The 25738-nt window shown below is 41.4% G+C and overlaps 2 protein-coding genes across 2 annotated transcripts in view; one reads left to right on the top strand and one right to left on the bottom strand.

Moving 5' to 3' along the window:
• CTNNA2 (catenin alpha 2) overlaps positions 1 to 25738 on the bottom strand; it is a 1329932-nt gene that overhangs the window by 567181 nt on the left and 737013 nt on the right. The gene's annotated exons all lie outside the window — the stretch shown is intronic.
• Positions 18888 to 19424, top strand: LOC133065526 (histone H2AX-like). Its single transcript, XM_061156259.1, has one exon. It carries the CDS (start codon positions 18949 to 18951, stop codon positions 19366 to 19368), a length of 420 nt encoding a protein of 139 aa, XP_061012242.1. The 5' UTR covers positions 18888 to 18948; the 3' UTR covers positions 19369 to 19424.

Below are 25738 nucleotides of genomic sequence, written 5' to 3'. Positions count from 1 at the left end.
TATAGATAATTACTAGGAGAAAATAAATTTCTCGGGGGTGAGTAGCACAGGAATGGGTTTTGAGATATTCTCCTTTTCCACTTGAAAATGGCTGGGTGATGACTCTTAAGCCTGGTCCCCGTGTTCAAGACTGATCTAGTTATGGATCAATAGTTTTAGGGAATCACTTTTGAAACCATATAGACAGAGCAGATAAAATACCAAAAAAACATAGCCTCAGGACTGCCTGAGCTTAGAGAAAAAGAAAATATAGACAGGACACCATTGTGCTTCACAGATTGCCCTTGGCACTTGGACCTCTGATCTTTGTGGGTTTATTAGCATCATTTTATATAACATTTCTGAGGCAAAGAATTGGCTACAAGCTATACAAACTATGCATAGAACTTTAAATTTGGTCCATTATTCCTCCATCTCTTAACTTCCATTGTTTTAAAACACCTGTGTCTGGCAAAGGGGCAGACATCTCAATTTTATTCACTGGGAAGCTGTGACCCAGAGAGGGGAGGGAATGGACTGAGCTTAGAGGCCAGCTGTGTGAATGCTCCTTCAGGCCTCAGCTGAGCTGACTCCCAGAAGTGAGTGTCTTTCAGTATACCAAGCCAAGAATTAACACCAGCTACTCAAATGAGTACACACCCATTTGAGGCAACTGCAATTAAATTTGGAGAAGGAAATGGCAACCCACTCCAGTATTCTTGCCTGGAGAATCCTAGGGACAGAGGAGCCTGGTGGGCTGCCGTCTGTGGGGTCGCACAGAGTCGGACATGACTGACGTGACTTAGCAACAGCAGCAGCAACAGCAATTAAATTCGTTTTTGTTACTAAAGTGCGGCTTCTGTTTTCACAGCCTAACTGGCTCTGGCCTTTGCATCATCAAACACATTTCAAACCCAGCCATAATGTCTGATAACCTGATGTTTACTTTTTTTTTTTTTCCTGTAGCTTCCTAATTTTTTTTATTTTATTTTATTTTTAATTGTTTTCTTATTATCTTTATTTATTTATTTATTTATTTTTTTTATTAGTTGGAGGCTAATTACTTCACAACATTTCAGCGGGTTTTGTCATACATTGATATGAATCAGCCATGGATTTACATGTATTCCCCATCCCGATCCCCGCTCCCACCTCCCTCTCCACCCGATTCCTCTGGGTCTTCCCAGTGCACCAGGCCTGAGCACTTGTCTCATGCATCCCACCTGGGCTGGTGATCTGTTTCACCATAGATAGTATACATGCTGTTCTTTTGAAATATCCCACCCTCACCTTCTCCCGCAGGGTTCAAAAGTCTGTTCTGTACATCTGTGTCTCTTTTTCTGTTTTGCATATAGGGTTATTGTTACCATCTTTCTAAATTCCATATATATGTGTTAGTATGCTGTAATGTTCTTTATCTTTCTGGCTTACTTCACTCTGTATAAGGGGCTCCAGCTTCACCCATCTCATTAGGGCTGGTTCAAATGAATTCTTTTTAATGGCTGAGTAATGTTCCATAGAGTATATGTACCACAGCTTCCTTATCCATTCATCTGCTGATGGGCATCTAGGTTGCTTCCATGTCCTGGCTATTATAAACAGTGCTGCGATGAACATTGGGGTGCACGTGTCTCTTTCAGATCTGGTTTCCTCAGTGTGTATGCCCAGGAGTGGGATTGCTGGGTCATATGGCAGTTCTATTTCCAGTTTTTTAAGAAATCTCCACACTGTTTTCCATAGCAGCTGTACTAGTTGGCATTCCCACCAACAGTGCAAGAGGGTTCCCTTTTCTCCACACCCTCTCCAGCATTTATTGCTTGTAGACTTTTGGATAGCAGCCATACTGACTGGCGTGTAATGGTACCTCATTGTGGTTTTGATTTGCATTTCTCTAATAATGAGTGAGGTTGAGCATCTTTTCATGTGTTTGTTAGCCATCTGTATGTCTTCTTTGGAGAAATGTCTGTTTAGTTCTTTGGCCCATTTTTTGATTGGGTCATTTATTTTTCTGGAATTGAGCTTCAGGAGTTGCTTGTATATTTTTGAGATTAATCCTTTGTCTGTTTCTTCATTTGCTATTATTTTCTCCCAATCTGAGGGCTGTCTTTTCACCTTACTTATAGTTTCCTTTGTAGTGCAAAAGCTTTTAAGTTTCATTAGGTCCCATTTGTTTAGTTTTGCTTTTATTTCCAATATTCTGGGAGGTGGGTCATAGAGGATCTTGCTGTGATTTAGGTTGGAGAGTGTTTTGCCTATGTTCTCCTCTAGGAGTTTTATAGTTTCTGGTCTTACATTTAGATCTTTAATCCATTTTGAGTTTATTTTTGTGTGTGGTGTTAGAAAGTGTTCCAGTTTCATTCTTTTACAAGTGGTTGACCAGTTTTCCCAGCACCACTTGTTAAAGAGGTTGTCTTTTTTCCATTGTATATCCTTACCTCCTTTGTCAAAGATAAGGTGTCCATAGGTTCGTGGATTTATCTCTGGGCTTTCTATTCTGTTCCATTGATCTATATTTCTGTCTTTGTGCCAGTACCATACTGTCTTGATGACTGTGGCTTTGTAGTAGAGTCTGAAGTCAGGCAGATTGATTCCTCCAGTTCCATTCTTCTTTCTCAAGATTACTTTGGCTATTCGAGGTTTTTTGTATTTCCATACAAATTGTGAAATTCTTTGGTCTAGTTCTGTGAAAAATACCGTTGGTAGCTTGATAGGGATTGCATTGAATCTGTAGATTGCTTTGGGTAGAATAGCCATCTTGACAATATTGATTCTTCCAATCCATGAACACGGTATGTTTCTCCATCTGTTTGTGTCCTCTTTGATTTCTTTCATCAGTGTTTTATAGTTTTCTATGTATAGGTCTTTTGTTTCTTTAGGTATATATACTCCTAAGTATTTTATTCTTTTTGTTGCAATGGTGAATGGTATTGTTTCCTTAATTTCTCTTTCTGTTTTTTCATTGTTAGTATACAGGAATGCAAGGGATTTTCCTTCCTTCCAAAACCTATCTTCTTGATCACTGCCCCTGAGTAGAATCTGGCTACTTTCATCAGTATATCAAAACCACTGAGCAGAGAGCTGACAGTTGCCTGATTCCAAGGGGCTGCAAAATGTATCACTGAATATAATTGACATTTTAGGAAATCAATGAATTTAGAGATTTTTTTTTTTTCCTTTACCAATGAGTACTCTCCCTTATTGACCATACTAAGCCAAGAATAGCTGCTCCCCTACTCTCAATAAAAATGTCTCTCTCTTAGACTAATGATCTCTGCAGGTCCCACAGTAATTGATAGCCCCGAGTTCTAGAGTGCAGCATTTTGGTAAATGATCAAAACAAGACGTTTGGCATGGATGTTTGGACTCTCTCTCCCTCAAATCCAACCTCCTTTTAAAATCACCCCAGTGAGAGAACTATCTCAACTACTAATTTGCAGTCATGGACCTCTACCATATTGTCTATTCTTGTTCTTTGAGGCCAAGAAGAAGAGAATGGATGACACAGTCCAATATTTAAATGCCCTGTGTTGAACCTCTTCCAAATAAATATTCATGTACATTGATTGCTGCTATTGTTGTTCAATCGCAAAGTCATGTCCGACTATTTTCGATCCCATGGACTGAACTTGACAGGCTCCTCTGTCCATGGGATTTGTCAGGCAAGAATACTGGAGTGGATTGCCCTTTCCTTCTCTAGGGGATCTTCCCGGCTCAGGGATAGAACCCAGGTCTCCTGCATCGGCAGGCAAATTCTTTACCGCTTAGCTACCAGGGAAGCTTTATTCATGTATATATACTTGGCTATAACCTAGCTTTTGGGTTTATGCCTGACCATCCAATTTGTATCTAATATGTTGGCTGGAGGGTAGGGCTAATCATTTTGAAACTATTAATAGTAAAGTCAAGCCACAGTTTTAGCCGCTTTCATGTTTGGCTTCCATATCTATTCCTGAGAGTATCTTTCCCTGCTCTAAAAAGCATAGTTTGAGTTCTCCTCTCTATGGATAGTGAGCTAAGATGTTTGACTAATTACAAGCATATATGCAGCTACTGTTTAATAATCTGTTATTTGCAGCTTCCTGTAGAGACCAAAAAAGAGATTTGTGATCTAAAGTGCAAAGGTAATGACAAAAGGACTAAAAAGTTGAATTTTGGAACAGGTACCCCTGTCCAGTTCAGTTCAGTTCAGTTGCTCAGCTGTATCCGACTCTTTGCAACCCCATAAATTGTAGCACCCCAGGCTTCCCTGTCCATCACCAATTCCCGGAGTTTACTCAAACTCATGTCCATCGAGTCGGTGATGCCATCCAGGGTTCCCTAAATTGCAATGAAAACACCTGTTTACCCAGCTACCTTGCAAGGTCAGCCTGTAAAGGTATGGGAAATAATCCTCATCAGCTTTCTACAAGAATGTTTCCTGGCTTTTGTGAGAAGAGGCCACGGAAAACAACACTGATGAGTCACAGCAACAGTGCACACTTCTGACTGGGAGTTGTATCTAAAGAAGAGCTGAAGGAAACACAGATCAGGGATCCCATTCCTATACCTCCTCCTCCTGTCATGGCTTTTTTAAGCTTTTGTGGCTTCTTCAGACAGTCTGTCCTCTTTTTCCAGGTCTCTCTTGCCACAGTTAGATGTGATGCTGGACTAAAAGACAAAAAACAGACCTTGGGCAGAATGAGTGCCCCAATTTATTCAAGCACTGAGGCAAATGGTAGGCATGAAGGACAGACCTTAAAGTAGGGAATGACAGGGCCAGATGGTGGGAGGGAGGAAGCCTGAGGAAGGGAAGAAAGAAAAAGGGGATGGGGGACAGAGAACCTAAGAAGTAAAGAAGGAGAGAGAGGACAATGGTAGAGTAGAAGGTAAAAAGATTAGAACCAAGAGAAGTGAAAAGATGGGCAAGAGGAAGAAGGGGAGGGGATCTCACTGTGGACATTCTCCTTCAACTTTTGCTTTATGCACACACATGGGGTGATCTGGAGAGAGGAGCCTGGCAGGCTACAGTCCATGGGGTCACAAAGAGTCAGACATGACTGAGAGACTAAGCACAGAACATGGGAGGATCATCTGGGTGAAGAGAGGGTCAGGCAATAATAATGCTTTAAAAAAGACTTCATAAAACCACCTACTCAATCAAACATTCATGAAATGCTGAACTTATCTAACTATTGATCAGATACCATAATTTACATTTAAGATTTTGCAAATTTTATAATACCTTGCCTCATGTAAATTAGATTACATATTTCCAGAAAGAAAGGAAGGAAAGAAGAGGAGGAAAGAGAGGGGGAGAGAGTGGAGAGAGGCAGGGGGAATAGAAAGAAAAAAAAGAGAGAGAGCAAAGAAGGAGGGCAGGAGAGGCGGGAGACAGGAAGAAGGGAAGGGAAGAAAAAAGAAAGAAAACACTGCAGAGAAAAAACACAGAGGGTAATATGTACAAAGAGGGAGTAGCAGAATTAGCACAACTCTAGACACAGCGAAAGTCTAAATGGGAATATGAGGAAATCTCTGTATGAGGCAAGAGAAGAGGATGCTAAATATGTCTAGATGGCTTGTTGTGGACAAGTTATGGAACCAAGCGCCCTCCAATCATTATTGCTTTGGTACTCCCATTCTTCAGGTGTGCGATGACCTTCACCCTTCTGGTATTTCTATCACGTGGGGTATTATGGGTCTATGTGTGAATTTCACTTTGTCATTCAAAAAGGTTGCCTGTGTGGCAGGTTGTAGAGCTCAGAGATGGTGATGCACAAGAATTTGTATGAAGAATATCAGATAGATATTTTCAACTTCAGCACCGAGCAACAGAGCAGAAATGTCAAATGGATTTCATTTCACATGTCAACTTTTAAATTGATTAAAGCCAACTTCCAGAAGTGCTCTAATTAGAAGCATTCTTGTGCTATCCCAGACTAGTAGAGGAAACTGAAATGTCTAGATAGTGACACCTGTTCTGTGCATATGATGACAGAGGCTGCATCTGTGCCTTGGAGCTGCCTCTTCTGCAGCAGAACTGAATGGTCAGCCCCATGAGTTACTAACTTCCCTGGAGGCTGTGAAATGATCTGGTAAAAGCAATCTACCCTTATCTAAGAGCTGTCCACAGGCTCATTTTAATGTTTGCATCAGGGATAGTACTAGTCACCTGTCACCTTTATGGGTCCCTGGGCCACAGACATCATCAGGGTTGCTCAGATTCCAGGTGGAGCTGGCAGTGGATTGAAAGCTGGAGCCTGGCACTTTGCTCAGTTTTGTTACCATGAACAGCACAGGGCAGCTCACTTCCCTGTAGACACTTCAGCTGCCTCTATTGTAGAATGTTATCTGAGACAAATGACGATAGATCTAAAATTATAAAATATTGATGCCCCAGATTTGCTCGACTTCAGTCATTACAGACAAGACCTAGATGCGGGTCCTCATCCAAACTGGTTCACTGGTGTTCTTTCCAAAAGCATTTTGTTAAATGTGTGAATTAGTACTGGTGTTCTCTTCAGAGTTTGCAAATCAGCACTGATTGTCCCTTGAGCAGATCATGCTAATTTTCACCTTAGCCTCGCTGACCACTGCTCCTCTCAACCTTTCCATTTGTATTTCAAGTTTAATCATTCTCTTGCTCAACTCCCCCTACAAAACTACAATTGACCTTGGCATGCTTCAATCCTCTCTTGCTGATGTTCAAAGCTTGATGGAGTATATGAGGACTCTTGACAACTGTGTACTTATTAAGAAGGAATAAATATCACAAGTCAATTCTGGGGACAAATAATACATAGGAGCTCTATACATTTAAGTATCTAACTTGAATATTCAGTTTTACCAGGTCTCCTGAATTCAGTAGAATCTGGTTCTCAAAAACTTTGGGTGAGAGGAAAATACTAATGTCTTTAGAAAACCTCATTCTTTCTACTATGTGAGGGAAAATATTTAGTACATGATGCAATGAAAATAAAGGGAAGATGCTATATGTTATAAAGAATATAAAGTCATACTTGGGTCACTTTGGGTACAGACCTCAATCTTTCTTTCTTGACTTTCACTTCTTTTTCTTCACATATGAACTTGTGAAGTTTGCTTAAGACCTCAGCAATCCAATATCTGAATGGTAAAGTGAGGACAAGAACATCCTTAGATTGTCATGATGATTCAATGAGACAAAGTATACGGACACCTACTACAGTCCTTAGGCATTTAGGGCTGGATGATATGGATGATTTTAATCAGAAATGGAAGGCAGAGACTGGGAAATGTGGAGACAGAATCTGGACATAGACCTGGGGCATAAGGCTCAAACGGAACAGGATATTTCACCAAGACTTCTCTCAGTGACATTTCCTGCCAAAGGCAAGGCCTCTCCTACAATGTGACTGGCTCTAAACAAAAACCTAAAATATCTTGAAGGAAGCGAGAGGTGGAGAACTGGGGAGCTTGAGAAAAAGCACTGAGTCTGTTTCTTTGCCCTCTAATTCATCTTCCAGCCTATCCTGAAACCACCAATTTCGGCATGTGAAGAAGGATCAGAGCTGGTTTGGGCTGGGTCCTTTGTCAGGGCCCAACTGTCAGTGAGAGTGGCCAACTTGGGTCCCACTTTGGCCTGCTCCGAGCATGGAATTTAGCCTACCGGCCTATTAAGATTCTGTACCCATCTGTTTGCCCTTCCAATGATTTCTTTATTTAACTGGCATAATGGACAAGCCAGCCACCACAACAAACCCCCTATTAGTGTGGGACCTGTGTAAATGTCTAAAGAGAGGAGTTCTGTAACATCCTTGTGAAATCCTATTTTTTCCTTCCCTGGGTGGTTATTTCACAAGTACCTGCTTTACTATCAGGCTTCAAAACTCTTTGCAGGATCTAGTATGAGTACTTTTGTCCTAAAAATAAGAAGGAAGGCAGGGCAAGGCCCATGGATACAGAACAGAATATCAGATTTGACAAACCATTGTCCACCAACATATTCTTCAGACATTCAGAGGTACTGGTTTAGTTCAACTCTTCTCAGCCCAATTTCCAGAAAACTCCTATTGAATATCCTGTCTCCTTGATGTCTCTTTCTTTCAAATCCTTCTTTGACCTGGAGTATTCCTCCCTATACCTCCAACAATTCAAATGATATCCCTCCTCTTTCAAGGCAAGTTCCTGATGGACCACCTTTCCCTTCTGCAACTTCTGTAGCCCAACTCGTCACCTCTGAACCACACATTTTCTCCATTCTTTTTAGCACTTGCCTGTTCATTGCACAGTTTTCTGGCAGGAAGATTACAGGGATAATTCATTTCCTCCATATTCCACAGAAAACAGCAAGAAAAGAAAGCCATGCCTGGGAGCTGGATGACCTGAAGCCCAACAGTACAGCCCTACAGCAGTTAAAGGAAATTATAGCCATTAATTAAGCAGAAAGCAGGAAGGCTCTCCCTGTTTCCCTCCGCCCCCCACAAATGAGGGCTGACTGGAAACTTGATGAAAGTGAGTTGACACTTTCCCCAGAGGGCAGTGGTGGTGGGACACACAGCATACCACACTCAGAGATGGCAGAATTGAGACTGTTCCATTTGAAGGTGATTAGCTTTGGTTTGGTCTTCCCAGGTGGTGCTGGTGGTAAAGAATCCGCCTGACAATGAAGGGGACACAAGAGACGCAGGTTCGATACCTAGGTTGGGAAGATCCTGTGGAGTAGGAAATGACAACCCATTCTAGTATTCTTGCCTGGGAAATCCCATGGACAGAGGAGCCTGGTGGGCTATAGTCCATGGGGTCACAGTCAGACAAGACTGAGCACACACACACATTCACAGCTTTGGTGTGGTTTCCATAAGCACATTACAGAGCTTTGCCTTCCTGGATGGTGGAAATCATCAATGGCTAGTAAACTGACTCCAGAGCCTGTTCAGGAAGCCAACAGTCATGTTCTCTGTGCATCTCCCAACCACTCCTAGCCTGGGAGTCTTCACTCTTTAATGACATCATAAGCATTACAAGCCACCCACCAGGCATGGACTAGATAGTCTCTACACTACACACACATACACGTATTTTTGCACAGATATCTGTATCTATGCCTATACTATTCATATAACTAACCACCTTCACATAATTATCTATTCATAATTCACTCATTCATAGAGCAGACAATTATTTACTGCTGGCTATATCCCCAACCCTCCACCAAACAAGGAGAGCAAAACTTTGGGCCACTTCCCACAAGGGAAAGAATCTGTGAAAAGCAATATGTAAAACAAGTCAACTCTGGAAACAAATTGAAAAGGGCTGCTTAACCCTTCAGTTTTCAGGGGAAAAAAAATAGGCCCATTTGAACGTTAAATAAGTATTTCCTAAATATGCCATCAGGGAGAAATTACTTAGAAACTTTGTGGAAAGAGAAAGACAGGGAGACAGGAGAGAGAAATGGATTGACTGATTCTCAGCATCAACATAGACTCACTGAATTTCTTATAAAAAGCTTTGGTAGCGTATGAATTTATCAACTGCCCTGGATATTACTAGAGGATTAAGCCATTCACCTACAACAAGTTACAGCTCATCCTAGAGGACTGAGCGCCCCTGCTCTAGCACTGACCCTGTCACGTGATCCTGCCTTGCCACCCCTTGGTACTTATTTAGCATGAAGCTTGGACTTTGTTATTGCTATCACTATCTATCAGTGTCTGATCTTCCTCAAGGATTAAAAGAAACTCCAGGGAAGGGAAAAATGTATTATTTCCCAGTGGACTTAACAACAAGTTAACCAGATACTAGCTATTCTGCAAATTTCTACAGGTTGGTTTATCATGGTTAGATTTTTATTTTATAATTACCCCCCTCACCTTCCCTATAAGTTCTCTCTGATAAATGCAATCTGGAGATCAAGAAAGAACTTGTCATAAAAAGATGGAGGCTCCAATTTTTAGTTTTGCCATTGCCCATGGGATCCTGGGAGAATAAATAAACTCCACTGGACATCAGTTGAAAATGAGGGAACCGTTATAGGTCCCTTTCAACACTTCCTATGTTTCTAAAAGTCTTAACTATGGAAAACTGCCTTCCAATATAATCAGGCTTTTTTTGTTTGTTGTTTTTTCTTATGTGGTTCTCCTGTGCCATGCTGTGCTCAGCGGCTTCAGACCCTTCGACTCTTTGCAACCCTATGGACTGTAGCCCACCAGACTTCTCTGTTCATGAAATTTTTCCAGAAAGACTATTGGAGTGGGTTTCCATGCCCTGCTCCAGGGGATCTTCCTGACCCAGGGATCAAACCTGCGCCTCCTACTCCTGCATTGTAAGTTGATTCTTTACCGCTGAGTCACTAGGGAAGCCCATGGGGTTCTGTTATATGCTAATAAATAATTCCTTAGACTTACACAGTACTATATTGTTCTCAGAAATGCCACCTGTGTTATCTCACTCCTCAAAAACCACGTGAAAAGGGTAAAATTAACAATGCTGATTATTCCCATTATTAACAAACTGAGGCAGAGAAGGTATGTGACTTGTTCAAGGTCACACAACTTGGTACAACTGAAATTCTAATCGAAGTCTTTTGACCTGTGGTACAAAGTTTGCCTTTTGAGAGTCTGCTGTTTTCTTTTAAGAGATAAATATTGCCTTAGAGTAGCTCTTAAAGCAGATTGAACATTTAAACTAAATCAGAGCTGTGAATGATTTCCCTCAGCATTTTCTGTAAACCCCAGGCATACCTTTTGTATCTCCACATGCCCCAGAGAGTAGATGCCTTCATTAGCCATGTTGGACCATGTAGAAAAAATCTAGAGCTGGCATTTGGTTTGTACTGCATACTCAATTTATTTATTAGCTTTATCCAAGATGCCCATCATGGAGGCACATGGGACATACCTGTTCCAAGGCAATTAAACCAAATGTCAATGGTTCCTCTTCTGAACCAACCATTTCATCAGTCAACTACAAATAACCTGATTAAACAGATAAGTCTAGGTATATACCCTTAACAGCACCTCAGAAAAATGAAAACTGAAGTCTGAAATACAGGGTCATTTGTGGGAAGTTATGTTTTTCTAATTGTCATCATAATTCATGATCAATATGACCCCTAAATTTCTGTCTTAACTTCTTAGCAGCCAAAGACAAGAAAATAAATGCAAATACCTTTAAATAAGGGTTTCCCAGGTGGTGCTAGTAGTAAAGAACCCACCTGCCAATGCTGGAGACATAAAAGATGTGGGTTTGATTCCTGGGTCAGGAAGATCCCCTGGAGAAGGGCATGGCAATTCACTCCAGTATTCTTGCCTGGAAAATCCCATGGACAGAGGTGCCTGACGGACTACAGTCTATAGCGTCACAAAGAATCGGACAAGACAAGTGACTTAACACACACACACACACACACACACACACACCTTTAAATAACCCATTTACCCCAACAGCGAATACTTATTGAGTGACTCCATAGCCTTGTTCCAGATATGGGAGGTAATTAGAACTGGTGAAAACACGCTCTGCCTAATCCCCATGTAACTCTTAATCTTGCAACAAAGCTACAGTCCTCCATGAATCTCAATTTCATCTATTCTAACGGGAACAGAAGCCAGTGAGAGCTAAGGTTCCTTCTGTTTCTGTTTCTCTACATCCTTGTTAGGCCAAAGGGTATCCCAAAGGAGTTTTGCACGGTATGTCAGAAAAACCTGATTATCACTCTCCAGAAGTGATATTTTATTTCTCACAACAGAAACAGAACAGTGGACTTGCCTCCTCATACTCCCAGAACTTACGCTGAAAATTATTTACAAATGTTTAGCAAAGCAAACTTAAATTAAGCTATTACTCTTAATAGCCGGAAAGACTATTGACCGTAATCAGTCAATTGAGCTGTGAAAGGAAGTAAAAACTATCAGACAAATTAAAATGACTATTAAAAAAGCACCAGGGAACTCTGGTCTGGTTCCAGAAAGAGATGGAAATTAAAAATGGCCCTTCTCAGCAATGCAGGGCCTCCCAGCAATTACCCCTTGTCTTATCAGCACAGTGACTGAATAAACCTTTGGCGGGTAATGGGCACTTCAGTCAAAACCAAAGGCTACTGCTTTAGAGAGTACCAAGGCTTTTAATTTTCTTATAGCACGTTACAACATAGTCGTTCTTTGCCACATTTTAACCTTGTTTAGCATAAATTGTTGCACTTGAAATTCACTGTCTTACATGGTCCACTGGAGAGATCATTAAGAATTGTCATCACAGTAGCCCCATGACTGAAATTTTAATCCCTTTCTCGCCTCACAGCATACAAAAATTTCATCACAGATGACTACTGTCTCCAATTTTTTTAAACATTATTTTGAATTATTTCACATTGAGGATTAGAAAATATAAAAACATAAGGAGCCCTTGATAGAAGCAAATATAGTTTTGCTGCATGAACTTTCTGTGCCCTTATTTATGTATGTTAGCTGATAGAAACATTTCTAAAGCTAATTAGATCTGTGGCCTTGGCCTGTAGGTTAATTTGCCAAACAGTTTCACATGTATATAAACATATGTAAGCAAATGATGAATCCTGAGCAGTATGACAGACAAGGGTGTTGGCTTATCCAATAACCATTCTCTAACCACTTCATCTTCTGCCCTAGATGGTTTCTGTGATGGAAGAAACTGCCACTATATCTCTTTCCCACCCCACCCCTCTGCATGGTCCCTGCCATGTCTTAGGCAGGTGACCCCATCAGGGCTGATGGGATATGTCAGGGGAAGATAGCCAGAGATTCTAGTCTGGCTATCCTAGCTAACTAGAATGTCCTCCTAGTTAGATGCATAAGGGGACACTCCTTTTTGTTAAATATTGTTGGGCTTTATAAGATGCCTGCAATATCAGTAGCCTTTTGCCTCCATGAGGAATCAAACCTAAGGATCAAGCTTATGAACTAAGGTTGGAAAAACTTTTGAGGATTCAACAGCACTAAACAACCCTGAACCTACCCACTTTCAGATTTCATCTTGCCTGTCACGTAAGACACCTGATCTGATAAAAACGAAGGCACTCTATGATTCTGTTGTGTCTACATGTAACTCAGTCTTTACCTTTGACCAACTCTAGGAAACTGACAGCATTAGGTGGAGAGGTAGGTAAGATGGTAGGTGGTCACTAATTGGAGATAAAGACATAGAACAGAGATGTCCTCAAGCTGGGACCTTGAATCAAGCTCTGCTGAGACTCTTATGTAGACAAGCTATCTTGGCAGGGATCCTATGGGTCTCTGCTGGAGATGTTTATCTTTGCCCTGATATTCCTGTAAGGAGCAGCTGAAGATTAACGAAGGGCATCTCAGGTGGCCCAGTGTAAAGCATCCACATGCCAACACAGGAGATGCAAGAGACTCAAGTTTGATCCCTAATTGGGAAGATGCCCTGGAGAAGGAAATGGCAACCCACTCCCATATTCTTGCCTAGAAAATTCCATGGACAGATGCGCCTGGTGGGCTAGAGTCCATGGGATCACAGAGAGTTAGACATGGCTGAACACATGTGTGTGCACATGCACACACATACACACACACAAACACACACAAAAAGATTAACCATGCTGTGGGTTGATATTTAATACACAAAGGAAAAATAATAGATTTCCTTCTTGTGTTGCCTACTTTGTTAAGGAAGACCATGAATTTGCTTCACTGAAATATGATCTACTTTAATTAAAGCCAGTGGCATTGAGTAAATTAGAAGGTAATTGCATTTTCTGTGAATTTCACACAGCTTGCATTTTACCAAAAGGAACCTCGTTTCAGTCAATGCCTGGGTGCTGCTACCTGCAACCAAGGCCTTAATAAACTAAACAATCATGTCTTTATGCAAGTTAAGGACTCATAAATACAAGGCCAATTCATATATTTTCTAATTTCTGCTATTTGCAAAGGCAGAGTTTGGAAAGAGTTACTTAAAAGGAAAGTTTTCTTTCAAGACAAACTATCTCAGGAAGCCTAGATTTCCTCCATTTCAATAATGAGTTGTCCTAGAAAGTTTCTTCTCTGACACATGGCTTTTCTCCATTTATTTTGAATGAGATAATACAATTTCAAGATAGTGGTAAAAGGAAATTCCTAAATTTAGGATTTCATCAGTAAAAGAATATCAATTTTGAAATAACATATTTTAAAATAAGGAACAATGAAAAATAACTCTTATATAATATGTAACTGTTAAGAGACAGGGAAAGGAACCTGTCTTATTGGGTTAAAAGTTTGGGCTCTTAACTTCTGTGTGTATCCTGCTTTTCCATTTATGAGCTGGGTAACAACCTCGCTGTATATCACCTTTCCTCAAAAAAATGAGAACAGATAAAAAGAATAGCAACCCTGTAGGGTTACTGCTAGTATTAGACACTATAAAAATAGGCATGCCTGCAAGGTTGCTTCAGTTGTGTCCGACTCTTTGCAATCCTATGGACTGTAGCCTGCTGGACTCCTCTGTCTATGGGATTCTCCAGGCAAGAATACTGGAGTGGGTTGCTGTGCCCTCCTCTAGGGGATCTTCCCAACCCAGGGACTGAATAATCTGTGTCTCTCGCAACTCATGCACTGGTAGGCAGGTTCTTTACCACCAGCGCCACGTGGGAAGTCCATAAAAATAGGCAAATAATGGCAAATACAATCATTTTTTGTTTTCAGAGTCAGAAACAAGATAACAGACATGCACTTATATAGCACATGAACTGTGGGGTTATATACGAATTCCATGACATATGAGGTTATGAGCTGAAGTCTCATTTGAAATCTCACCTTCAACTTACTTCTTGGGAAAGTGAGACTGACTATCTACATGAAGAAGTAGATACTTCTTTGCTTACTCGACCCCCTCAGCAGAGCCGTTAGACTCACTGGTTTCCAAGGCTCCAGATGGTACCCTCACCTCCAGTCAATCGGCCTGGAAAAGCTACCTGTGACTTCACAGGGGGTTTGGGACAGGAAGCTTTCTACAAATCGCTCTCTCTCATCTTGCTCTCACTTGTCCAATTAACTTAATAATTTCTGTTATAGTCTTTAAGGAATGAAAACAGCTGTCTTAAAAATCTTTCAAATTCTCAATTCATTGAAAGTTCAGTCTTCAAAAGATGGATCTCACTGTCTACCTCTATTTTTGCAAGTGTCAGGCAAAGAATGTCTTCTTTGATGGGTAGACTCGACCCTCTCAACGGATTATCCTAAATTCACTTCCTATGTCACAGCACATAGGAACCACATCTTGCAAAACTGCAATTGATCATTTGTTGAATGAATGAGTGACTAAAGTGAATGATCCTTAGGCCGACAAGGGCTGACCCACACAGCAAGGAAGGCCTTGATAGAAATAGAAACACCATTGAAACTGGCAGCTCACAAAGCATGAAGCCTGTGTCAGGCTTCAGTGCTTATACTACATTATCTGACAAATCGTGTGTGTAAGTATCACTGGCCCCTAGATACCCACTACTACCTCCAACACTGATCTCACTACATTAGCAGTTTATTACCTTACTTTTGCAGGCAGCTCTGGAAGAACAAGTCCATTTCCGGAGGTGTAAACACAGCTGCCAATAATGCCAACCTTAGGAGTGGGTCAGCACCCAGAAACACATGGGGGTGCTTCCACAAAGCTCAGTTCCACATTTCCTCTGCAAGTCTTGTCTTAGTGATGTGAAGATGCAAACGGAAGCTTTTGATGGGAAATGGGGTACAAAAATTACGCAGGATATCTTCAGGCATCCGACCAAGCCTGGCTCACAGCGGAGTGGTGTTTGGTTCAGAACTTAGCCATCCTTCGACAAGGGAGGTTAAGAATGGCGACCCTGTGCAGAAGTGTATCTGTGGGAACAAGAACTCAGGGCAGTGTGAGTCCTCGTGGAACTTCTGAATTTCTGGGAGAATACCTACCCTCTTCCCTCAGAGGTGCACCACTCTAAACAGACATCGTACTGAGACATCTGCAGTGTATTTGCTCACCTTTCTTCTTTCTATCCAAATATAGAAGGCTTTGGTGTCAAACGGGTGGCTAAATGGTAATTATGGCCACAGGAATGGAAAACAGATCTGTGTTAAAAGCTTAAAATAAGGAAAATTGATTTCATGCAAATAAAATCTTGCAAAACATATACAGCTGAGGCTACGTTTTTGTGTTTTGAGAACGAGTATAAAAGAAGACTCTCCTCCAGTTTTTAAAATGTATTCAGAAAACACTCTGGATTTGATTTACTGAAATCAATGTTGTTTTCCATTGAGAAACCTGTTTCCTATTGCATGAAAGAGGGTATATCTGAAATAGTTTTCAAGTAAAATATGTTACTAGTTGTTGTCCATCTTCTCTTAGAAATGAGAAAGAGAAGATAATATATATACCTAGGGGACAGAAGAGCAGTTTAGGTTATTTGCAGGAGAGTATTTTCTGAATGTTCAAATTATTAAGCTCCTGGATCCTTGCCCAGTGCCCATCAGAAAGGGGACACTCAAAAACATCTCATGATGCAAATAATAAAAGTGATAAACACTTGGAGAGTTTCCCTGGGGTGGGGGGGGGGAAGTTCTTTTTAGTAGGTTGAATAAATGGACGGCCTTAGAGGCTAAAGAATGATATGTATAAATAACAAAATATTCTCCAACTCTGTTATTCCAGAATTTGACACAGTATCTGAAATTCATATACTAGAATCCTATGGATATCATTTTTCGTATTTCTTACTCTTCATCAGATCTTAAATGTCTATGATACACCGTGCTTTAAATATCTGAAAATACAACCTTGTCCTTGAAAAAACTATAATCTAGAGCAAGGGTCGATATACTTATTCTGAAATGAGCCAGATAGCAAATGTTTTTGGCTTGAGTGCCAGATGATTTTGGTTGCAGCTATTCAGCTCTTCCATTGGCTGCAAAAGCAGCCATAGACAATAAGTAAACAAGGACTGTGGCTGCGTTCCAATAAAAACTTAATTTACCAAAACAGGCAAAGGGCTAGATTTGGTTCTCTAGCTATAGTTTGTCGACTCTTGATCCAGATGGATGCCTCCTAATCCATGGGCTACCTACTCCTGGGGGTTCTGTAAGTTACAGAAGCAAGTATTGAGGTTCATATGTGCACCAAGCATGGTTTGCTGCTGGTGCTATTTAGTCATAAAGTCCTGTCTGACTCTGCGACCCCATGGACTGCAGGCCACCAGGTTCCTCCGTCCATAGGTTTTCCCAGGCAAGAATATTGCAGTGGGTTGCCATTCCCTTCTCCAGGGAATCTTCCCAACCCAGGGGTTGAACTCTTGTCTCTTGCATCTCCTGCATTGGTAGGCAGATTCTTTACCACTGAACCACTTGGGAAGCCCAAGCATGGTTTATTGAGTGAGAATAATTAGGCAAGTCTCTGTTGTTATTTTTCCAATGTATGTTAATACTATTGTAATTAAAACATTTAAAAACATTTTTGCTTGCCATTAATTATTTTGTCAGTCATTAGAAGCTGGGCTACAATTACTCCCATGTGAGAATTTTTTTTACAAAATCAGACTTACATCCCAGAGGCTGAAGGCTAATTTTCACAAGAGCATGTATTTCCTGAGTTTTTAAAAACTTCTTTCTGACTTTTAATGTTTTTCCTCTTGGATAAAATGTAGTTTATTCTTCGCTCCAGGAATCTGCCTGAAAAGACTCCAACATCTGTGTTAAGCACACCTGGTCCCGGGGGATGACAGCTGCAGAGGACTGTCTCTCTGATAGATGGCATCAGGCTAATCATTTCACCAGGCAGCCTTTACAAATTCCCATGTAAGCTACTGCTCCAGTCCCAGGCACAGTCACCTCATAAATAGCTCTCTAATGGGGGGAGCACTGAGGCAGAAAATCCCAAACAATAGGTGATCCAGATGCAGTTTATATTTGGTTCAGCAAAGGACCTTATTTTGTATTGCTTTTACTTTCATAATTATGTTTCCCTTAGACTAATACAATTTGTTGCCACACACCATCTGACAACAAAATGAGGTGTGCAAAACTGTAGGGAGATGGCAGGGAGAAGCTGGATAGGAGAGAAATTTGGCTCTGAGTACTTGAACAAATATAACTGCCAGAGAGAAACAACTGTACATCATTCAAAGGATCACAAAATCAATTAGAAATGGCCTTTACTTATGTCTCCAACTTTTAAAAAATATACTTTATTTTTAGGGCACTTTTAGATTCACAGCAAAATTGAGCAGAAAGTAGAGAGGCGCTATATACTTCCTGACCACTCCCATTCCCGAATTTCCCAACTATCACAATGTTCCACCAGAGTGGTATAACTGTTGTAACTGTGAATGACACTGACATACCAGTATTATCCAAAGTCCATAGTTTAAGATTCATTCGGGGGTTTAACATTCGATGAATACTAGCAAATATACAATACTGTGCATCCCCCATTAGAGTATCATACACATGATGCTCTGCCCTAAATGTTCAATGTCTCTGATTATTCATTTCTCCCTCTTCCCTAATCCCTAGAAAACACTGGTCTTTTTACTGACTTCATATTTTTCCTTCCCTCAGTTCAGTTCAGTTCAGTTGCTCAGTCATGTCCGACTCTTTGCGATACCATGAATCTAGCACGCCAGGCCTCCGTCCATCACCACTCCCAGAGTTTACTCAAACTCATGTCCATCAAGTCGGTGATGCCATCCAGCCATCTCATCCTCTGTCATCCCCTTCTCCTCCTGCTCCCAATCCCTCACAACATCAGGGTCTTTTCCAATGAGTCAACTCGTCGCGTGAGGTGGCCAAAGTATTGGGAGTTTCAGCTTCAGCATCAGTCCTTCCAATGAACACCCAGGACTGATCTCCTTTAGGATGGACTGGTTGGATCTCCTTGTAGTCCAAGGGACTCTCAAGAGTCTTCTCCAACACCATGGTTCAAAAGCATCAATTCGAAGCGTTAGACTGCGGCGGGTGGTAGTTCCTGTGTTTTGTTATCCCTTCTCCTCACCGCTCCTCTACCTCATACAGCATGTCGGGCCGCGGCAAGACCGGCGGCAAGGCCCGCGCCAAGGCCAAGTCGCGGTCTTCGCGAACGGGCCTCCAGTTCCCCGTGGGCCGCGTGCACCGGCTGCTGCGGAAGGGCCACTACGCCGAGAGGGTGGGCGCCGGAGCGCCGGTCTACCTGGCGGCGGTACTCGAGTACCTCACCGCTGAGATCCTGGAGCTGGCGGGCAACGCGGCCCGCGACAACAAGAAGACGCGGATAATCCCCCGCCACCTGCAGCTGGCCATCCGCAACGACGAGGAGCTCAACAAGCTGCTGGGCGGCATGACGATCGCCCAGGGAGGCGTCCTGCCCAACATCCAGGCCGTGCTGCTGCCCAAGAAGACCAGCGCCAAGGCGCCCGCGGGCAGCAAGAAGGCCACCCAGGCCTCTCAGGAGTACTGAGGGCGCCCGTGCCGCCACCGCCCGGCCCTCCCCTCTACACCACAAAGGCCCTTTTAAGGGCCATAAAAAAAAAAAAAAAAAAGCATCAATTTTTCGGTGCTCAGCTTTCTTCACAGTCCAACTCTCACATCCATACATGACCACTGAAAAAACCACAGCCTTGACCAGATGGACCTTTGTTGGCAAAGTAATGTCTGCTTTTTAATATGCTATCTAGATTGGTCATAACTTTCCTTCCAAGGAGTAAGTGTCTTTTAATTTCACGGCTGCAGTTACCATCTGCCGTGATTTTGGAGACCAAAAAAAATAAAGTCTGACACTGTTTCCACTGTTTTCCCATTTATTTCCCATGAAGTGATGGGATCAGATGCCATGATCTTAGTTTTCTGAATGTTAAGCTTTAAGACAACTTTTTCACTCTTTTCTTTCACTTTTATCAGAGGCTTTTTAGTTCCTCTTCACTTTCTGCCATAAGGGTGGTGTCATCTGCATATCTGAGGTTATTGATATTTCTCCCGGAAATCTTGATTCCAGCTTGTGCTTCATCTAGCCCAGCATTTCACATGATGTACTCTGCATATAAGTTAAATAAGCAGGGTGACAATATACAGCCTTGATGTACTCCTTTTTCTATTTGGAACCAGTCTGTTGTTCCATGTCCAGTTCTAACTGTTGCTTCCTGACCTGCATACAGGTTTCTCAAGAGGCAGGTCAGATGGTCTGGTATTCCCATCTCTTTCAGAATTTTCCACAGTTTCTTGTGAGCCACACAGTCAAAGGCTTTGGCATAGTCAATGAAGCAGAAATATATGTTTTTCCGGAACTCTCTTGCTTTTTCGATGATCCAGCAGATGTTGGCAATTTGATCTCTGGTTCCTCTGCCTGTGCTAAAACCAGCTTGAACATCTGGAAGTTCTCGGTTCATGTATTGCTGAAGCCTGGCTTGGAGAATTTTGAGATTACTTTACTAGCGTGTGAGATGAGTGCAATTGTGCAATAGTCTGAACATACTTTGGGATTGCCTTTCTTTGGGATTGGAATGTGTTAGAAAAACGCCGCGGGAGGAAAAAAGCCGCCTCTAATGACCAGTGGTAAAGGCTTTATTGAGCGGTAGCTCTCGGGCAGAACTCCCAGGGGCGGGTGAGTGAGGAGACAAAGGGAGTCTGCGAGGTATGAGGGGTGGGGAGGGGTTTTATAGCCAGGGTCGGCGTCCAAGCCAGGTCTTTTCATATAAGGAAGAAAGCGCGGGCTACAGCGGCGGTCAGTGTCCGAGGGCTCTGTGTTGGTACCTGATTGGACCAGGCTGCAGGGGGTCGGTCTCCGGAAGTTTAGCCAGCCTCCGGAATTTGCCTTTCAGCACTTTCCCGGGGCATGCCCCGACCTTTCAGAATGAAAACTGACCTTTTCCAGTCCTGTGGCCACTGCTGAGTTTTCCAAATTTGCTGGCATATTGCGTGCAGCACTTTCACAGCATCATCCTTTAGGATTTGAAATAGCTCAACTGGAATTCCATCACATCCACTAGCTTTGTTCGTAGTGATGCTTTCTAAGGCCCATTTGACTTCACATTCCAGGATGTCTGGCTCCAGGTGAGTGTTCATACCATCATGATTATCTGGGTCCTGAAGATCTTTTTTGTCCAGTTCTTCTGTGTATTCTTGCCACCTCTTCTTAATATCTTCTGCTTCTATTAGGTCCATACCATTTCTGTCCTTTATTGAACCCATCTTTGCATGAAATATATTTGAAATCATACAGTATGAGGGTTGGCTTCTTTCGTTTAATAATACACATTTAAGATTCCTCCATGTATTTTTGTGGCTTGATGGCTCATTTATTTTTAGCATAGAGTATTATTCCATTATCTAGATATACCATAGCTTATTTACCCACTCATCTATGGAAGGACATCTTGGTTGCTTCCAGCTTGGAGAAATTATAAATAAAGATACTATAAACATCTATGTACAGGTTATTGTGCAGTTACACTCAATTTCTTTGAGTAAATATCAAGCAGTGTGATAGCTGAATCATATAGTAAGAGTATGTTTAGTTTGGTAAGGAAATGCCAAACTATCTTTCAAAATTACTTGACAATCTACATTCTCATCATCAGTGAATGAGAGTTCCTGTTGCTCTATGTCCTCACCTGTATTTGGTGTTGCAGTGTTTTAGATTTTTTTTATTCTAAAAAATGTGTAGTATTATGTCATTGTTGTTTCCAATTGCATTTCCCTGATAACAAACAATGTTTAACACATTTTCATATCATTGTCACTCGTGTGTCTTCTTTGTTGTCTGTTAAGGTTTTTGACCTATTTTTAAAACTAGTTTTCTAGTTTTCTTATTGTTGACTTTTAAGAATTCTTTGTATAACTAGGATAATAGTCCTTTATAGAATGTACCTTTTGCAAATATTTTTCCCAGTGTGTGGCTTGTCTTATTCTTTTCATCATATTCCTCGCAGACCAGAAGTTTTTTTTTTTTTAATTAAGTCCAACTTATCAATTATTTATTTTATTGATCGTGCTTTATTTAGATGTTGTATCTAAAATGTCATCAAGAAACCAAAGGTTATCTATATTTTCTCCTAACCCATCTTCCACAAGTTTTTTTAGTATTGTGTTTTATTTACATTTTGGTATTGTGTTTTATACTAGGGCTTCCCTAGTGGCACAGATGGTAAAGAATCAGCCTGCAAAGCAGGAGACTTAGATTCAGTTGGTGGGTTAGGAAGATTCCCTGGACAAGGGAATGGCTACTCACTCCAGTATTCTTGCCTGGAGAATCCCATGGACGGAGGAGCCTGGAGAGCCACAGTCCACAGGGTCGCAAAGAGTTGTACATGACTGAGTGACTAACACTTTCACTTACATTTTTAACATTTAATTTTTTAATTTAAATGCTTTTACTACATTAAAAATAATCAAATTTTAATTAAATATTTTAATTGTTTTTTATAATTGATTTATAATATTATATTACTTTCAAGTGTATGATATAGTGACTTGATTCTTATATATATTATGAAATGATCACCATAAGCTAGTTACTATATGTCACTATACAAAGTTATTATTAATATAATGTTACTGATATATATTCACTATGCTGTACATTACATCCTATGACTGATTTATTTTTATAACTGGAAGTGTGTACCTCCTAAGCCCCTTTAATTATTTCACCCATTCCCCCACTCCCTTCTCTCTGGCAGCAGTCAGTTTGTTCTCTATATTTATGAGTCTATTTTTGTTCCATTTGTTCATTTATTTCTTTGTTTTGTATACTCCACATATAAATGAAATCATATGGTACTTGTCTTTCTCTGTTTGACTTATTTTACTTAGCATTTAAGTGAATTCATGTTATTGCAAATGGCAAGGTTTCATTCTTTGCCCCTGCTTCAAGGCACTTTGCTGTCATAGAGGGGAACACTGTAATGACAACTATAAAGATCTACAATGACAACAACATAAATGGCACCCCTAGAGTAGTGTACGCAGCCAACCATAAGAAGTAGCCCTTGTCTAAATGAATACTATATTAATTCAGAGAAAAGAAGAGTTAACACAGGCTAGACTGGTCAGGGACAGTCACAGACAGAATGGCTTGAACTGGATTTTAAGTTTGATGAGAACTGGAGCTCTGGCGAGGGAAGTAAAGAAAGCATTTAGCTATCACCATGGGCGAGTAGCCAGGAGAACTCTGGGGGTTGGCCAGGCTTTGAATACTAAGCTAGTTCTCAGAAGAGCTCCCCACAAATACTCCTACATTGGGTTATTTGGTTGAAAAGCCACACATAGTCCAACTTGACATCCAGAGAAGAGCATGCATTTCTATGCCAAACAGAAGGTTTTGGAGGAACAGAAAATATCATGTTGCAATTGACTGCTTCCTGGAATTCAGAACACCAAACATTTTGGAAGTTCAACCACCTCCCCACCCCCGGTACCCCCCGCCGCCCCACCCCGCCCCAGTCATAATACGGTGACCTGAAGACCAGAGGTTTTGCATGAAAGAAATGACTCTGGAGGTCAATAAGTCTGACCATGAAACTTCTTTCAATATGGCAGGCCATTTATGAAATGCCCTGTTCATGGAACAAACCAGTATGTTTATTCCACTGACCAGAAACCCAAAAGGCTAAAGGCAGATGAAGTATTTCAGGTGAGTCTTACTTTTGCTACTCCAAGTCCTCTTGTAAAGTATTTCTGAACTGAACATCTATACCCTGAAGAGTACTACTTTATGTTTACATTTACTTAAGTATGTGAAAAACTAAACAAAATTAAAAGTATGATTTCAGGGAAGCAGCATGTCAATATGGCAGGAAAGCATAGGATTAGAAAAAGTCAGACTCTATTGTGAGCTGTTCCTCTACAATGAAACATCTGGGTAACCCTGGTGAAGCTGCATGACCTCTCCAAAGTAAGTTTTCTCATCAGTTAACTGGGAGACAATACTGTTTCCTCAGATCATTTTAGATCTGCAAATCACAGCCTTGGGAAGACAAACAGATGTCATCACATGGTAAAATCAGGGTTGAGAAGGATCCTAAGTCTATGAACGAGCTCAGCTGGAAAACAGACCATGATACAGGAGCGACATCTGCCAGGCAAGGGAGAGAGGGAGGGGCAACACAAACTATTTGCCATCATCACCATCATCACCACTGGAGGTGGACTTTCTCTGCACCAGGGTGCCAAGGAAACAGGGCAAGGGGGCAGAGTGAGTTCACTGAATGTTCTGGTTGATGTGGGTTCCAATATTCAAATGCTAGTCTCTCCTCCCACATTCGATGTATAAGCAACATAGCTGGTTGCACGTGACAGCCTCCCAGCCAGGTCAGTGGAGACCACCTTCTTCAGTGTCCAGAAGCCATAGCTACTCAAATGCTGCTCTTCTCTGAGGTGCAAATATTCGCTCTTCACCAGCAGATGTTTCCTTCCTCTGGTTTTTCACTCTGCTTGGTCCTCATTAAAATGAACAGTCTTCTGGGATGAGTAACTCGTTTATCCAACTCCTATCAAGCTCATGAAATGTTCCCCTTCTTTTCTCTAGCAAAATTTGCTAGAGGTACTGGCAAGGCATTTTGTAGCTAGGCAAGAGAGCTCTGTTGGGAGTGCTGTTTGGTCAGAAAAGATAAATGTTGATGATTCACAATTTGGTTGACGATGCATCCAGCAGGCTGGTGCTAAGCGTTATGCTCAGCACAGCCACCACGTTAACACATGCTCAAACTAGGCAATGGGAAGTGACTTTTTCCCACTGGAACCCCTGCAGGACAGGCTTTATGTGTCTCACTTTGGTTCCGAGATTCCTACTGGAATGCTTCTAACAATCTGACAGTGAATATTCTGGTCTTATTTTACTCCTGGCTCTTCTCCTGGAGTCCCGTTGAGATCTATACATCATTAGGAATCTGATGTTGCAAACATCTGTCAGCTAAAGGCAGGTCCCAGACCTTCCTGAGAATTATTAATCTGATAAAACAGGGATGTGTGGTGGAGGAAAGCATGGGTCTAGGCATGCACAGTTGGTGGCAGGGGGAAGGAACCACGCATTACAGAGGAAGAGGGTGGTAAGATTCCAAGAAGGAACTACTGTTTGTGAAGTACTTTCTTTGTTGGGTGATTACATGTGCTATTTTACCCCTGCAAACTCTCTACTTGGCAGGGATAGCTTCTTGAGAAAACCAAAATTCAGAAAGGCTAAGTAATTGCTCATGGCCACTGAGATAGTGAGAACTCTGTCTAACTTTCCAGACCCTATTATTTCCTGTGCCTGCATAGAATGCAGATTATCTGGTAAGGCCTGGGGCATGACAAACAAATAATTCTCACACAGAGAAGCAAGAAAGGCATAATATATGGATTGGCTGATTATAATTCTGGGTTTCTGGATGCATCTTAAGTTCAGACTTTAACAGTTATAGGTGTAGTTTCATACAGCTGCTAAATCTTCTACCCAGACAATTCTTGACTTTTGATGCCAAAGAAGAAGAACATGGGCATAAATAATTCAAAACAGCATTTAGTTTCAGGCCTTTTCAAATTTTAACTGGGACTTTCACAGGTAGTATAACAGAGAGGCATGAAATGGCCTGCCACGTGTTGGTGTGGAGAGCTGATGACAATGTTTAGTGTGTATATTCGATTCAACGTGGTCTGCTGGTGTGTCTCCCCTTGTGGGTATTCCTGCAGAATAGCAAGGAGCTGACCAAAATTATTTCATTAGACTACTGCTGTCCCTGATGGCAACATTATAATTGTCTTCCTTTCATTTTTAAGAAGCACTAAATCCTTAAGAACAGTGGCAAAACTGTAAAACTGTTGACAATCAGCAAATATCCAAGCAAGCTTACCAT

The sequence above is a fragment of the Dama dama genome, chromosome 11, assembly GCF_033118175.1.
Source record: "Dama dama isolate Ldn47 chromosome 11, ASM3311817v1, whole genome shotgun sequence".
In the NCBI taxonomy this organism is placed as follows: domain Eukaryota; kingdom Metazoa; phylum Chordata; class Mammalia; order Artiodactyla; family Cervidae; genus Dama; species Dama dama.
This window is presented reverse-complemented; position numbering and strand designations above follow the sequence as displayed.